We start from the raw sequence: 14,231 nt of genomic DNA on the forward strand, positions 1-14,231 counted from the left end.
AAGCCATCTGACAGGGCAAAGAGGAGAGCCTCCACTCAGTGTGAGCAGGTCCTTCACACCGTCACACCACTGACTAATCCGGGATTGTAACAAAAAGCAGGTTTCATGCTTGGAGCCTTGGCAGGCAATGGCATCCAGCTAAAATTTAATAACAACATTCTCATTATAGTTTTCTTTTTGTTAGCTTCTATTTGTAAGTGATACTGATCTTCCAATCATATTAATAATATTAAGTTGCCTTCTGAAATTAAGTTAAAAAAAAACTGACGTGATTGAAAGGAAATAGTAAGTAAACAACAGCATCAGTGTTATGTAGATCTATAGCAGAAATTACAATGGTGGCGCCCAAATGACCCATTCTGGGACCTGGTCCAAACCTCACTGCTTAGATGCCCAGAGACGAGAAGGGCCTTGCTCAAGGTCGGACAGCGAGCCCATGGCAGAGCCGGGACCCATTCCTGGGGCTCTTGGAGTCCTGGTCCAGAGCTCTCTCCCTTCCCTGCTAAGATGCACCTCCTGCAACCCACCCGCAACTTACTTGGCCCCAGACGAGCTCTCCTAGTCCGATGAAGATGCACCACATCCACTGGTCCAGCTGCAGCGGCGAGCAGCTGAACGGCTTCCCCCCAAACTGCACGATCACTATCTGGAGGTCAAAGGGGAGCAGAGAGGGACAGAGAGACAGGCAGTCAGGGGCCCGTGCAGGGGTCTGGGCTCTCAGGGCACCGTCCACCCCAGCCCAGGTAAGGATGGGGGGCCGGGCTACCTGGATGGCAAAGGTGCCCAGCACGATGGTGCAGAAGATGGGGTTCCGGAAGATGCCGTCAAAGACGTTGCGCTCGCCGTGGATCTTGCGAGCATTGATCTCATTGAAGAGCTGCATCATGACGAAGGTGTTGAAGATGATGGTGTAGTGCTCCGAGGGCGGGGAGTGCAGGGGCGCGTTCCTCCCGCTGTCGATCTGGAACATCTTCTCGCCTGCCAAGCCAGAGGGCAGGGGCTGTGCTGGGGGTGGGCTGGGGGCCTCCTTGGGTGAGTCACTGAGATGCTGGGTGGGCTTTGGACGTGAGGTGGTGCGGGCCTGTGCTGTTGGGTGGCTGGTGAGCGTGGTGAAGAGTCTTTGGGAGAAAGACCTTGGGGTAACTTTCTCCCACTTGTGCTGTGGAAATCTGATGAAGGTGGACTACCAGGTTACCTACCAAGTGACAGTGTTTACAAAAGGTGCCCCCTCACTGGTAAATGGAGCCCTGGTGGCACAGTAGTTAAGAGCTCGGCTGCTAACCAAAAGGTTGGCAGCTTGAATCCATCAGAATCCAACCATGGGGTTGCTATGAGTCGGAATCAACTTGACGGCAACAGCCGGCCGGCTGGACTGGTAAACTCACTGGGACTGGGAAGACTGGGAGTCAGCTAGGCATGCCTGGTGGGAAGCCTGGCTTTGGGCTCCCCTGCAAGTGCTGGTTCTTGCTGAGACCTCTGGAAGTTCATGGGTTCCTATACGGAGCTTGGGGCTTCTAGGCCAGGCTGGCTCTGGGCCCCCACGTGGCCTGATCCTCCACACCTGAGCTGTCCCGGGGGTGGGGGTGGGGCGGGGCAGTGCGGCCCCTGGACTGCTGCATGGACTCCTGCTGTGGCATGTCCTGGACTCCCACGATGGCATATCCTGTCCCCTGTCTGCAAAGTGGAGTGACCTGGTTCTGGGAGGGATGGTGGGGTTTTCTGGGTGTGAAATGTCTAGCTGAATCTAAGACCACCAAGAGTAGGCTGAAGTGGGGACCCCAGTACCTAACGCGGGAGCCCGCCCCCTCTCCTCGACTCGCCCTGCAGCGGCCTCCATGCCGCACCTTTAGTTTTGCATTCACATGGCTTCTTCTCAGGCTTTGCATGGTAGTCCTGCCAACATATCACCTCCAGAACTTGTGGAAAAGGAACGTGACCCATGCTCCACCACCAACTGCACTCCGGGCTCTGAGGGCGTTGAAAGTTCAGCTCAAGGAGGCGCAGATGGAAGGGGCCTAGGCACAAGAGCCAGGCTGGGGACCCTGCACTGGCCCTGACCCACTGTGTGACTGCAGGCTGTCCCCTTCCCCTCTCTGGGCCTCTGCTTCCTCACCAGAGGTCAGGGGAGGCTTTACCTGGATCATCTCTGAGCATGTCTGAGTGAGGCAGCCCCAAGGAACCACGCTCTGCACCCGGCTGCTTTTCAGATGGGCTGGGTGCCTTTGGGCAGGTCCCCTCACCTCTCTGCGCCTCGCTACCTTCATTTATAATGCTGGGTGATGATGAAGGTGCCTGCCGGTTATTAGATCCACACGAGGTAGCCTAAATGAGTGCATTGTGGAAATAGCTGACATTATGTAATCGAGTGGTGCTTCTCCAAGGAAGTCTCCATGATAAAGTGCTGGAATGGGTCACAGGAGGGGTGGGCTACTTCCCTCTCAGAGCCTCGGGATCCTTACAGGGACTGTAATCTCCTGTGGCTTACCTGAGGGGCACTCTTACGCACCTGTACACTGCTTTGCAAACTGTGTACTCAGTGCCGAGAGCCCTCATCATTAGTGGAAAAACACTGGCTTCGCAGTCTGCCAGACCTGGGGTGGGAGGGCCCTGGCTCTGTCCTGACTCGCTGTGTGACCTTGAGCAAGTTATTTTACCTCTCTGGGCTTCAACTACCCCTTGGCCCCAGTAGGAATGGGGCTATGAACCTAGACGCTGGGTCAGGGGCATGGTGGGTCCAGAAGGCGGTGATCTTGTCACAGAGGGGTATGGGTGGGGCAGGGGACTCACCCACAAAGAGCAGGGTGAAGATGAGGGTGAGCTGGTAGACAGCGTGGCCCAGGATGTTCTTCATCATGGTACGTGAGATGAGGGGCTTGTTGCGGCCATACGGCTTTCGCAGGAGCAGAGTCTCAGTGGGCGGCTCAGTGGCCAGCGCCAGGGAGGCAAACGTGTCCATGATGAGGTTCACCCAGAGCATCTGCACAGCCTTCAGAGGGGAATCCTGGGGACAGTGGGACATGGGGATGGCTGTCACAGGGAAGCCAGCCTGCCTGCTGCTACAAAGTGCTGGGCATGGCTGGAGGCCTTAGGCTGGCTCTGTCTAGCAGGCTGGGGGCCCAGACCCTTGGCTGACCTGCCCCTTGGGTTCCTGAGCAGCCATGGACCAGGTTTGCTGAGGCCTTCTCTGGAAAACAGCCCAGACCTGCCCACCTTGGCCCTGTCTTCTCTCCCAAGGAGAAACTTGAGTCCCCCAGGCCCGATGGCCAGCAGCTCCCTGCCCTCCAGAAAATTTAGCCACATCCCTGCCATCTTTCCTCCTCCCCTCCAGCTTCTGTGGATAAGTCTCTCCTCATGGCTAAGACCAAGGACCTCCCCACCCCCCAGCATAGTCCTGCCTCCTTGGCCTCCCTCTGCCTCCTGTCTGATGCCTCCTTTTCTTCAACTATCAATGGCTCAAGTCTCTATCCTAAAAACAATTCCCGTGACCCTGTTCCCTTTCGACTACCACCAATTTCTCCTCTCCTCTTATTATCCTACCTTACATTAAAAAATTCTTGTGAATATCTATGATTTAAAAATAAAACATTTTCAGAGTAGAAAGTTTTGGCAAGTAAGGAATAGCAGATACATAACGATAAAACTCATCAATAATCTCACCACTTAAAGGTTACCACTATCAGCATTTTGGAGTGCATCCTTCCACACCTCTCTCTTTGGCTGAGATTGAGATCGAACTATTCATAAATTGTCCTGTGCACAATCATATCACTTGGTCTAAACTGCGGAATGAGCTGAACCTCAATGTTCCCCTCCTTCCTCACATCCCTGCATGCCTTGTCCATGACAGCCTGGCTTTGGCCTCTCCATGCCCCCAAAATACCTTTCTCCAAGGTCACCAGTGAGGTCTCCCTGTCACAAATGAAGGGAGACATTCTTTAGCCTCATCTCACTGACTCCCCGCCCATTTGGCCTCCCCTGTGCACTCTACCCTCTTGGCTCCTCGCTCCCCCCATGCTCTCCTGGCCCTCTTCCTTCCTCTCTTGAACGTTCCTTCTCCACCTCCTTCAGGGGCTCCTCTTCCCCTTCCTTCTAAATCTGTGCTCCCAAAGGCCCCCTTCGGCCCCTGCTCTTCCCTCTCCACACCTGTCTCCCTGGCTTCAGGTGCCCACGTCTCTCCCATGAATCCTGTGTGGCTCTCTCCAGCCCATTCCTCTACCTGTGGCATTAGCCTCGTTCACCCTGTGGCCTGTGGAACACCTCCTCCAAGAAGCCCACAGACCCTGCAAGCTCAACAGCCCGAAGGAGCTGCTCTTCCGATCTGTCTTCTGTCTCAGTGTGCCTGTGCCCCACTCACTCACTCCCTGAATCCTGCTCATCTTCCTCCTAGACATTTATCACTTCCGGCTCAGCCAGTCTCCCCATCCCCTACTCCCCTGCCCCAGGGCTCACAGCCTTACAGCAGCCTCCTGCTCCTCTGCTCTGATTTCCTGCTCCCCTGCTCAACACACCCCATTCACAGGGTCAAGTTCCCCATCTTCCCACCCAAGGCCTGCATGGCCCTGCCGGGTCCCAGTCACAACTCAGTCTAAGACCTCAGGCAAACCAATAATCCTTTTGGGACCTCAGTTCCCTCATCTGGCATCAGTTGGTTTCCAAGGAACTTTATGAGAAGCCCTGGTGGCGCAGTGGTTAAACATTGGGCTGCTAACCAAAAGGTCAGCAGTTCGAATCCACCAGCCGCTCCTTGGAAACCCTATGGGGCAGTTCTACTCTGTCCTATAGGGTTGCTATGAGTCGGAATCGACTCAGCACAGTGGATTTTTGTGAGTTGCAGCTGACAAGCGGGTGTCCCCCCAAGCTGCCACTAGGGGGAGCGTCTCGTCCACAGACCAGGGGGAGAAGGCCTTTCTGAGCAGAAGGGAGCACGCCCAGCTACCCGCAGGGCTCCGACTCTCTGGTCTGGGGTAGGGTAGCCGCCAGGGGCATCCCAGGGTTCAGAATGCAGCAGAGGGGAGTAGCCTTCCCAGGGCCACACAGCTCTTGGAGGTACTGCTGGACTCTTGGCTTCCAGGGGCTCCTGTGGACAGGAGGAGCTTGTCTGCCCAATTGGCTGCTGGAGGGGCCAGACCTTGGGGATGCTCTGGGGCCAAGGAAGCCCACCCTCCCCTCCCCCGCCTTGGCTGGTTGGCCCCTGGGCTAGGCAGGCCAGCTGGGTGGGGGACCAGGAGGCCAGCAAGCAATGGCAGGTGCCTGGCCAGTCCATCCTCAGAGCCTCAATTTCTGCCTCTGTGATGCCTGCTGTCCAGGGCCTGCCACTGCTCAGTGCACGGAGCTGCTCGAGTTCCAGGCATGGTGACGTGGGCAGACTCCTGTCTCTCCCACTGAGACATGACCCGGCTCTCCCTTCTCCTGCCCCCAGAGCCCTTTCCCCAACCCTCTGCACGCTAGAGCTGAGCACCCCAGGCCCCTCTGCCTCTTTGCCCTCAGCTGAGGCCACGTGATTCCCCTTGGGCCCACCCCATCCCTGCCTCTCTCCTCCCTTTGGGCTGTGGAACTCTGCCTTCCCCTCGAGCGCCGTCTCTCCCGTCTGCTGGAGCAGGACCAGGCAGTGCTTGGGTCAGGCAGATGTGGGCACGAGGCCTGGCATTTCCCCATGGGCTGGGCAACCGTGGGCAGGTCATGCCAGCCCTGAGCACATTTCCTCAACAGCCACCGGGCTGCACTAGGTCTGCGGTGCGGCTCCTGACCTCAGTGGGTGCTCATTGATAGCTGTGCCCATCCCTAGCGTTCTGACATGGACCCCAGGACCCCCGCCCTCCCCTAGGCAATGGTACGCCCCTGCCCACACCCGCCCCCAAGGACTCACCTGCGTGATACAGGCTCCCGTGAAGGCCACAATCACAGCCACCACGTTGACCGTCAGCTGGAACTGCAGGAACTTGGAGATGCTGTCGTAGACATTTCGGCCCCACATCACGGCCTTGACAATGCTGCTGAAGTTGTCGTCGGTCAGGATGATGTCAGAGGCCTCCTTGGCCACATCTGTGCCTGCGATGCCCTGTGGGGACAGAGACGGGAGCCTGGGTGGGCGGCCAAGGGGAGGTGAGCCGGACACCAAGGCCAGGAGCTCTGGCAATACTGCCCTCATACTCCCTAAAACCAAACCAAACCCACTGCCGTCGAGTTGATTCCGACTCATAGCGACCCTGTAGGACAGAGTAGAACTGTCCCATAGGGTTTCCAAGGCTGTAATCTTTACGGAAACACACTGCCACATCTTTTTCCTGGTTGCCACATCTTTCTCCCACGTAGCCACTGGTGAGTTTAAACCGCTGACCTTTTGGTTAGCAGTCGAGCACTTAACCACTGCACCACCAGGGATCCTTCCTCATACCTCTACACATCTTCAATCCCACACAACCCCCCCCACACTCATGCCCAATCCTCCCATGCAGCCTTAGCATACAGGGACACACACACCTGTTCTTCACTCTCTTTACAGGCCCAGCTCCCGATGCCAGCCCTCTGCCTCAGTAGACCTCAGGGTGGCCTCTCCCAGCCCCTCATCCCCAGGCAGAGGCTGTCCCAGCGCACCCCCTCCTCCGCCCCGACCTGTGAGCCCCTGCCAGATGAAGCCCAGCCTTGAGAGCCGCCCCTACCATGGCAAAGCCCACGTCAGCCTTCTTGAGTGCAGGCCCGTCATTGGTCCCATCCCCGGTCACGGCTACCACCTGTCGCTGCTCAGTATGGGTGCTGTCGATGATGCCTGTGGGGTGGGGGCATGCTCAGGGCCCTGGGCCACCTTAGGGGGCGGGGCAGCCATCCAGCCCTGACCTTTAACAGGGCTAGGCTCAGGCCCAGCTCCCCCCACCCCACCCCCGCCTGTTCTGGTTCTCCCCAGCTTCAGGCTTGCCCACGGCTCCCAGCACCCTCAGGGGATGTCTGAGCACTTTATCCCAGTGCTGGCTGGAGGCCCTCAGTGGCTGGGACCTCTCACCCCTCCGGCACCCCTCTTCATCCTGGCAGCCCTGTGGCTCTGGGCACATGGTGGCCACCCTGACAGAAACCCCCTTCCTTCTGTCTCCAGGGACACCTCTTGCTCTCTGGGGCTCCCAGGGTCCGGCCAGTCCCTACCATCTGCTCCCTGGGGAGTCCAGTCACCCGGAGGAGGCCTTGGCTGATGACCCATTGACCCAGGCTTGGCCTTGCCCTCTCTCCAGGGATCACCCACAATATAATGTTCTCTGAACAATGGAATGAACAGAGAGTGTGTGGTCCCAGCCACTGACAGGGGCCAGTGGAAAGCGTGGGTGGGAGAAATCATCACTGGGCAATTGTGGAGTTTGTGGGGCTTGTAGCTTGGGGCTCCCAAGCAGAGGTGTCCATAGGGGCAGGACAGAAGTGAGGTGTCAACCTCGACGTGTTGCTCTCTCACCCAGCATGTCAAACGCAGCACCGAGCCTGCCCCCCTCACTGCAGCTCTGGGCTTCCTCTCCAATCTGCTCTCTCCACAGAAACCCCAGGATCTCTCTAGAATGCCAATCTGAACCTGCCCTGCCCCTCCCACTGAAAGTCATTCTCTCCTTGCTCTAGCTTCAGGCTCACAAAGTCCTCCGAGGTCAGGCCTTCCCCATTCTGTAAAGTCTCCTCTTGTCCTCTGGCCGCCCCCAGTCTGTGCTCCAGCCACAAGCAACCACTTGCAGTCCCTCAAAGCCCCTCCTGCTTGTGTCTGCCCTCGCACGGGCTGTTCCCTCAGCCAGGCGTGCTCCCAACATCTGCTGCAGTTTTTGCTGGGATGCTGTTTTCTCTGGGAAGTCTTTCAGATCCCCAAGGGCCCGTGCACGTCCCTCATCAGATCACTGTAACTCTAATTATGTGGCCTCCCCAGCTATGTGCGTCTCCCCATCCTATGCCTGGCACACAGCAGATGCCTAATAAATGTCTGTGGAATGAGGGAATGAAGTTCCCCCACCTGGGGCATCATCTCCTGCTGCCCAACCCCTCCACCCCCAGCTCTTTGCAACTGAAAGTTCTACCCTCTTCAAGGCCCGGCTTCAACGCTGTGTCCTTGGCTGCCCCCACCCAGCTGGTGGCCACCTTGTAGTTCCACTGCTCTGGACTCAGCCTCTCCAGTCTCTTTCCACACGGCATTTGAGGCCTTGTCCCCTCCTCCAAGGCAGGGAGGGTCTAATTTATTCTCTGTGTCTCCAGTGCCCACAGCTGCCACCAACCTTTGCACAGTGCCAACAGAGGCAACCCCACCATGCTTATTCCTCCACCTCCAGATCAGCCATCTCCAGCCCTGCAGGCTCCCACTCCACTGACATGCCCTTCTTGGGGCCACATCCTGTGGTCACATCTCTGCCCTTGTCTCTCAGGACCCTTCAGCAGCTGTTCAGGCTGTGGCCCACACCTTTTCTCAAAAGGCTTTCTTCCTTGGCTTCAGGACACTTCTGGCTCTTGGGGTTCCTCCTACCCCTCTGGCCATCATCACCCCTTGGTCTCCTCTGACGGTTCTCAGTCTCCGCCCACCACTTGGTGGGGCAGGGAGCTCCTGATACAGCCTGGCTTCTCTTCTCTCCCCCCTCGGCACACACCACTATATCTCTGTCCCAGGCCTAGCTCAACCCTGAGTCTGTCCCACTGTCTTCTGGACATCTCCACGTGGACATCAGGGGCTTCCAGCTCAGCCCGTCCTAAACCGAATGCATCGGTTTCCCCTCAAATCTGCCCCGTCTCCTGTGACTCCTAACATCCAGCTGTCCTCTCGACAATAGGGTGGTGCCAGCAGACAGTAAGCTCTCAGACAGCCATAGGAGGAAGGAGCCTGGACACCTGCATCTCCCTCATCCTCTACTATATCCCAGAAACCACCAACCCAGGCGAGTCCCCCCCGACCTTCCTCTGACCTGCACCCTCACTGGCATCACCCTAGGCCGGGCGCCACCATCTAACAGCTGGGCAGTCCCTGGATGGTCCCTCGGAGTGAGTGTTCTACACCAGCGTTCTCCCCTTAAACCAACCTGGCTCCCTGACCCTGGGGGTGGCTTCCATGCCACTGGCCTGGCGTTCAAGGCCCTGCAGATCTGAAGCCAGCACCCGCCTCTTTAGTGCCTCTCCTTTCCCTCCCAGCCCAGCCCCACTGAACTTCCTTCCATTCCCTGAAGGTGCCTGGAAACCTTTGCCTCTGGGCCGTCACAGTCCAGTCCCCTGCTCTGCCTGAGACACAGCCCTTTGCCCCCTACCCCCACTCCCACTTCCGATGGCCTGTGACCTGATACTCTTCCCTAGCCAAGTCAAAGGCCAGCAGTGTGCCCCCACACCCTTTTCTTCCGCAAATGAGCTCTCTGTAGGGAAACAGCCTATTGAATGTCTGCTGGATGGAAGCAGACCATGAATTCCAACAGGGAGGGGCACTCTCTGCCTGCAGCAGGGCTTGGCACAGTGGAGGTCCTCAACACACGTTTACCACGAGAATGAGTGAGTGAATGAATGAGTGAGGGAGTGAGTGCTTTCCATCTGAGAAATGGGGATGGGTCCAGGGCCGCAGCCCCCTGCTGGGCTATCCACGATTCCACGTTCCATGCGTCTGTCCCTAGGCCAGATCTGCTGCCATTAATATCCTCAGGCAGCATTTGAGAGAGGAACTTGAGATGCCCTGGGAGTGTTCTCAGCCAGAAACTGACCCCTTCCCTAGACATTTTACAGTTGAGAAATGGAGTCCCAGAGGGGAAGGGATTCTCTCAAGGCCACAGAACAGGTCAGTGGCAGAGCTGGGATTTGAACCCAAGGTGGTGTGACTCTAAAAGTGCCCAGCACTGGGCCACCTAGCAGGAGCTCAGTAAGTAGGGTGCCCTGTCTCTGGTGGGAGGTGAGGAAAGAGAAGGATTCTGGCTTCTGACTTCATCTCTCGGGTTATTATTTCCAGGATAGGCCATTCCCATGGTCTTGGTCACAGAATATTGGTTGGGGGCCTCAGAGACCAGGCTGACCAAGGGTCTCAAACTCATGAACCTCTGGGGCCAGGTTGATAACATAAATAAGTGAAGTGCGCTGAGTGTAAGATACTAAGGAGTGGTGGAGACTATCAAACATGAGAGTAGAGCACGGTCTGTATGAAGTGACTCACATTCAACATAAAACAAGGGCCCTGTACCAGCCAAATAAAACATGTCTGTGGGCCCCATTTGGTCCCCAGGCCATGAGTTTGGGACCCCAGATGGGCCCAGTCCCATTGCGACCTATAGGAAGTGGAGGCCCAGAGAGAAGACTCATAACCTCCCCATCTCCTTCTGGACTGCAGGAGGCTTTCCAGGGCTGCAAAGGGGATGAGACAAGGTGGCCCAGGTGTGGGGAGCCCCAGGCAAGGGCACTTCCATCCTGGAAAGAAGCTTCAGTGCCAGGAGAGGAGGCCCTGCGAGGCCTCAGGGTAGCCTGAGCCCGCCCAAGTCTTACCTTTGACCAGGGTATGCTTGTCCGTGGGGGAGGAGCGAGCCAGCACTCGCAGCTTTGGCCAGATCTTGTCGATTCGCTCTTGCTCAATCTGGAGAGGGATTGGGGGGAAGGCGCATCGGTGGGGTCTGGGAGAGAAACTAAGGCCAGAGAAGGGAGGGGACTTGCCCAGAGTCCCTGGGCTCTTAGCGGCACACTGGCTGGCTTCTGTGCAGTCATGCAGCGCCCGTACCTCCCAGCCCCCCATCCAAGCTCACCCCTCTGAGCACCCTTTATACTAGGCCACGTACCTCCCCCTTCTCATTGCGGATCCTCCGGTTGAACTCCTTGCCCTCGAGGCATAGGAAGTCCTCCCCAGGATGGATGATGCCACACTTGATGGCAATGGCCCGGGCTGTGTTGATATTGTCACCGGTGACCATGCGGACCGTGATGCCTGCCCGCTGGCACTTGCGAATGGCTTCCGGGACCTGGACAAGAAGGCAGGAGCCATGGAGGGAGGGCACTCTACTGTAAGGGGACTAGATGACCAGTAGATACTGATGGCAAATGTGGCACATGGGCCACAGCCTCCCTTCCTATGCCTATAGCAGGCATTATTAATAAATCACAGCATCCTCTGATTAAACCCTGATGTGGTCTCAGAATCCTTCTTGCAGGGAGTCACAGACAGCCACCACCTATCAACCACTAGCCTGTCCAGGGATGATATCATTGGCTTTCCTGACTTGGGCAAAGACTTTACGAAAGACCCCAGTAAGCACCCCCTCAGACCCTGGCCTCAGGTGAGAGTGCACAACACTCCACCAGTGCACTTGAACTTGAACCTGCTTCATCCACAGCCAGTTTTTGCAAACTCGATGATAGACACATTTGTGTATTCCCAGGTTTTTTCTGGGGGGACATTGCATTTGGGTGCATATTATTTCAGAATGTGACATTGACTTAGAATAAATACAAATGATTATGCTTCCTGTAAAATATAACATTTCATTGCGAGAGTAAGGACTGCATCCTGTTCGCTCGGCTGTGATGACCAGCTGACATCTGGACCAATCAGATCACAGCAGAGCCAACCAATCAGAAGCTAGTGAGGACGTGCCCCCTCCAGTGCCCACCACGATATAGAGCTGTGGATCTGCCCAGCAGTTAACCAGTTGGCATCAAGTAGACTCTGACCCATGATGACCCCATGTGTCTCAGAGTAGAACTGTGCTCCATACAGTTTTCAATGGCTGATTTTCAGAAGTAGATTGCCAGGCCTTTTTTCTGAGGTGCCTCTGAACCTCCAACCTTTCGGTTAGCAGCAGAGTGTGTTAACCATTAGCACCACCCAGTGACTCTGCCTAGCAATTAGGATACAAAAACTAGCCTGGAGTTGCTGTGGCCCTTTATACACAACACAAATCAAGTGGACAAGTGATTCCTACCCATGGGCAGTGACAAATAATAAAACAGTAAGGCTGTATTTGCTGCAAAACGTCTTTGAGAGAGAGATAAAATGTGTTAAGGGCAGAAAACCCTGCTGTACCGAAAGACTCGCAGGTCTAGAAGGATTGAGTCTGACTCCCCACTCTGCTTGCACACTGCAGTGACCGGGAGCTCACTCCCACCTGCCCTGCTCAAACACCACTGGGAGAGTCTGAAGAGTGAGTCTGTCCTTCCAAAACGTGACTGTGGTCAACTCCTGCCCATGAGCTCCCATTCTGCCCTCAGGCATTGTAAGAACAAGGGTAGACCTCAGATGTGTCTCGCCTCTGTCCACCCCCCATCTGCACCACCAGCCATTACTTTAGCCCCAATCACCCTCATCTCAACCCAGCCTTCTCTCTGGTCTCCTTGCCTCTGGCCTTGCGCCTCTTCCACCTTCTCCCCTGTCCTGGCCACCAGGGGCTCCACCCTGCCACTTGCTGGAGAAAAATCCAGACTCCTGAAGGTGGCCAACCATCATCCGGAGTGGCCCCTGAGGGCAAGACAAGGTAGACTGAGGAGCAAGGGAGTGGAAGGGCAGGCTCCAGGTCAAGGTAAGGAGACCTGTCCAGCCAGCAGAGCTGTCTTAAAGGCAGGCTGTGTGGCTGCAGGTAATGACCTCTCCATTACTGAAGGGTTAGCGCAGGGTGAGACTACCGGCCTCCTGCAGCCTGCACTCTGGAGTCTGGGGAAGAGCCTTTCTGACCTGCTCAGGGTTCAGGTGCCACGTGAGCAAACTGTGACCTCTTTTTATGGAGCCGGGCAGAGGGATGGGGACTGTCCAAGATGCCATTTACATAATTTATTGATGTCCTCACAATTGGCTGTAACTGGGCTTCAGCCCCCTGTTGTCTCCTGCCCCAGAGGATGGGTAAGAGCTGCTGTTCTTTTGGGAACACACACCTTATTTGGCTCTAGCCCCAAAAGAAGAAATTTAGGTTATGTTTGTTTTAAAGACACTTGAGGTCTTAGAATTAGAAGGGACTTTCAGTCATTGAATCTGATGCTCTGCTCCTTGCCTGGATCTCCTCCCACACATCCCCAGCAGAAGGTCGGCCAGCCTCTGCTTGCACACCTCTGACAGGGTACTCAGCCCCTCCAAGGCTGACTCCTCTGTAGTGGAATAAGTCTAGCTTATTCTTTCTCTTAACTGCTCTTTTTGCAGAGAACGGAGCAGTTACTCTGGGTCAGACCTGTATTCTTGTACTCCAGAGGGCAGATAGACGTGGACTAAATTCATTCAGGATACAGAGGCAAGGGCTCCAGTAAAGGTCTGTACTCTGTACAGAGGGCTCTAGGGACACAGAGGAAGTGGTGTTACTTCAGAGGGAAGTGGGTGGGGAGGAGAAATCATCAAGAGCTTCCTGGAGGAGGTGATGTCAGGCTGGTTCTGTTCAGTCAACATTAACTGCCCAGCACTGTGCTCCGGGCTGGGGCTACACAGAAGAGAACTGTTCCATGAGGTGCCTGAGCAGAGAAGGTGAGATGGGTAGACCAGACAGAAGGCACGGCCTGTCAAGAGGCTTCAAGGTGTGAATAGGCCCAGAGGGGTGCTGCAGTTGACCTGGAGAGGCTGAAGCTGGGGGACAATGTGGGTCAGAGGCTGGGTGCCCAAGAAGCTAGAGAGGGGTCTGAGGTTGGAAGGTGCTGGAACCAGGGACTAGGAGTGGCTCCTAGAGGCCCTGGGAGCTGTGTGAGTTTGAACCTGCAATGATGTGACCATGCCGTGTTGGAAAGGCTCCTCCTCCAAGGCTCTCTCAGGGAGCTGACGGCTGCCTGCCTGGAAGCCCCATTCCCTGGCCTTTCTCAGACAAGCAGGTCCTGTGAGAAAAAGGAGGAGGCTGCTTTTTGTGACACTTCCCCTGGTGAAGGCTGTGCCATCCCTGCTTGGGGAGACAGGGCTCAGGCACCAAAGGCTGGGCTGGTCTTTGCCCTGGGGGCAGGCAGACCTGTGCTGGAATCTCACCTCAGCCTCGGTTTCTTCGTATGTAAAATGGGGATGGTTGTGCCTACTCTTTGGTGAGGCTGGGGGGATTCTGGGACAAGGCAGAAATGGCACCAAGCACAGGGCTGCCCTAGCAGACGCTGGAGACAGAGGCAGGGAGGGAGGGAGGGAGGCTGACAAGACGCTTGATCCTGTTGCCTGGTAGTCTTCCTGCTTTGGGAGGGGCGGGATGCAGAGGAAGGATGTAGGTACAGTGGTGGAGGTAGGGGTGAGCAGGGCGTCAGGGACAGGTGGAGAGATGGGGTGGGTGCTCTGCTGTGACTCCTGGGTCAGGCACCTTTGGGGCCTGTGTCCTGCCTTGAAT

The 14,231-nt window shown here is 56.2% G+C and overlaps 1 protein-coding gene across 3 annotated transcripts in view; it reads right to left on the reverse strand.

Annotated features, from left to right (window-relative positions):
* Positions 1-14,231, reverse strand: part of ATP2B2 (ATPase plasma membrane Ca2+ transporting 2) — a 203,507-nt gene that overhangs the window by 14,901 nt on the left and 174,375 nt on the right. For all 3 annotated transcript variants that reach the window (XM_004368329.1, XM_004368327.1, XM_004368328.1), the window contains 7 exons: positions 10,743-10,922; positions 10,456-10,543; positions 6,660-6,766; positions 5,867-6,058; positions 2,788-3,001; positions 767-978; positions 539-646 (listed from right to left, as the gene is read on the reverse strand). In XM_004368329.1, coding sequence (XP_004368386.1) covers positions 539-646; positions 767-978; positions 2,788-3,001; positions 5,867-6,058; positions 6,660-6,766; positions 10,456-10,543; positions 10,743-10,922 — 1,101 coding nt within the window. The remainder of the gene's footprint in view (positions 1-538; positions 647-766; positions 979-2,787; positions 3,002-5,866; positions 6,059-6,659; positions 6,767-10,455; positions 10,544-10,742; positions 10,923-14,231) is intronic.

The sequence above is a fragment of the Trichechus manatus genome, unplaced genomic scaffold (assembly GCF_000243295.1).
Source record: "Trichechus manatus latirostris isolate Lorelei unplaced genomic scaffold, TriManLat1.0 scaffold00001, whole genome shotgun sequence".
NCBI lineage: Eukaryota > Metazoa > Chordata > Mammalia > Sirenia > Trichechidae > Trichechus > Trichechus manatus.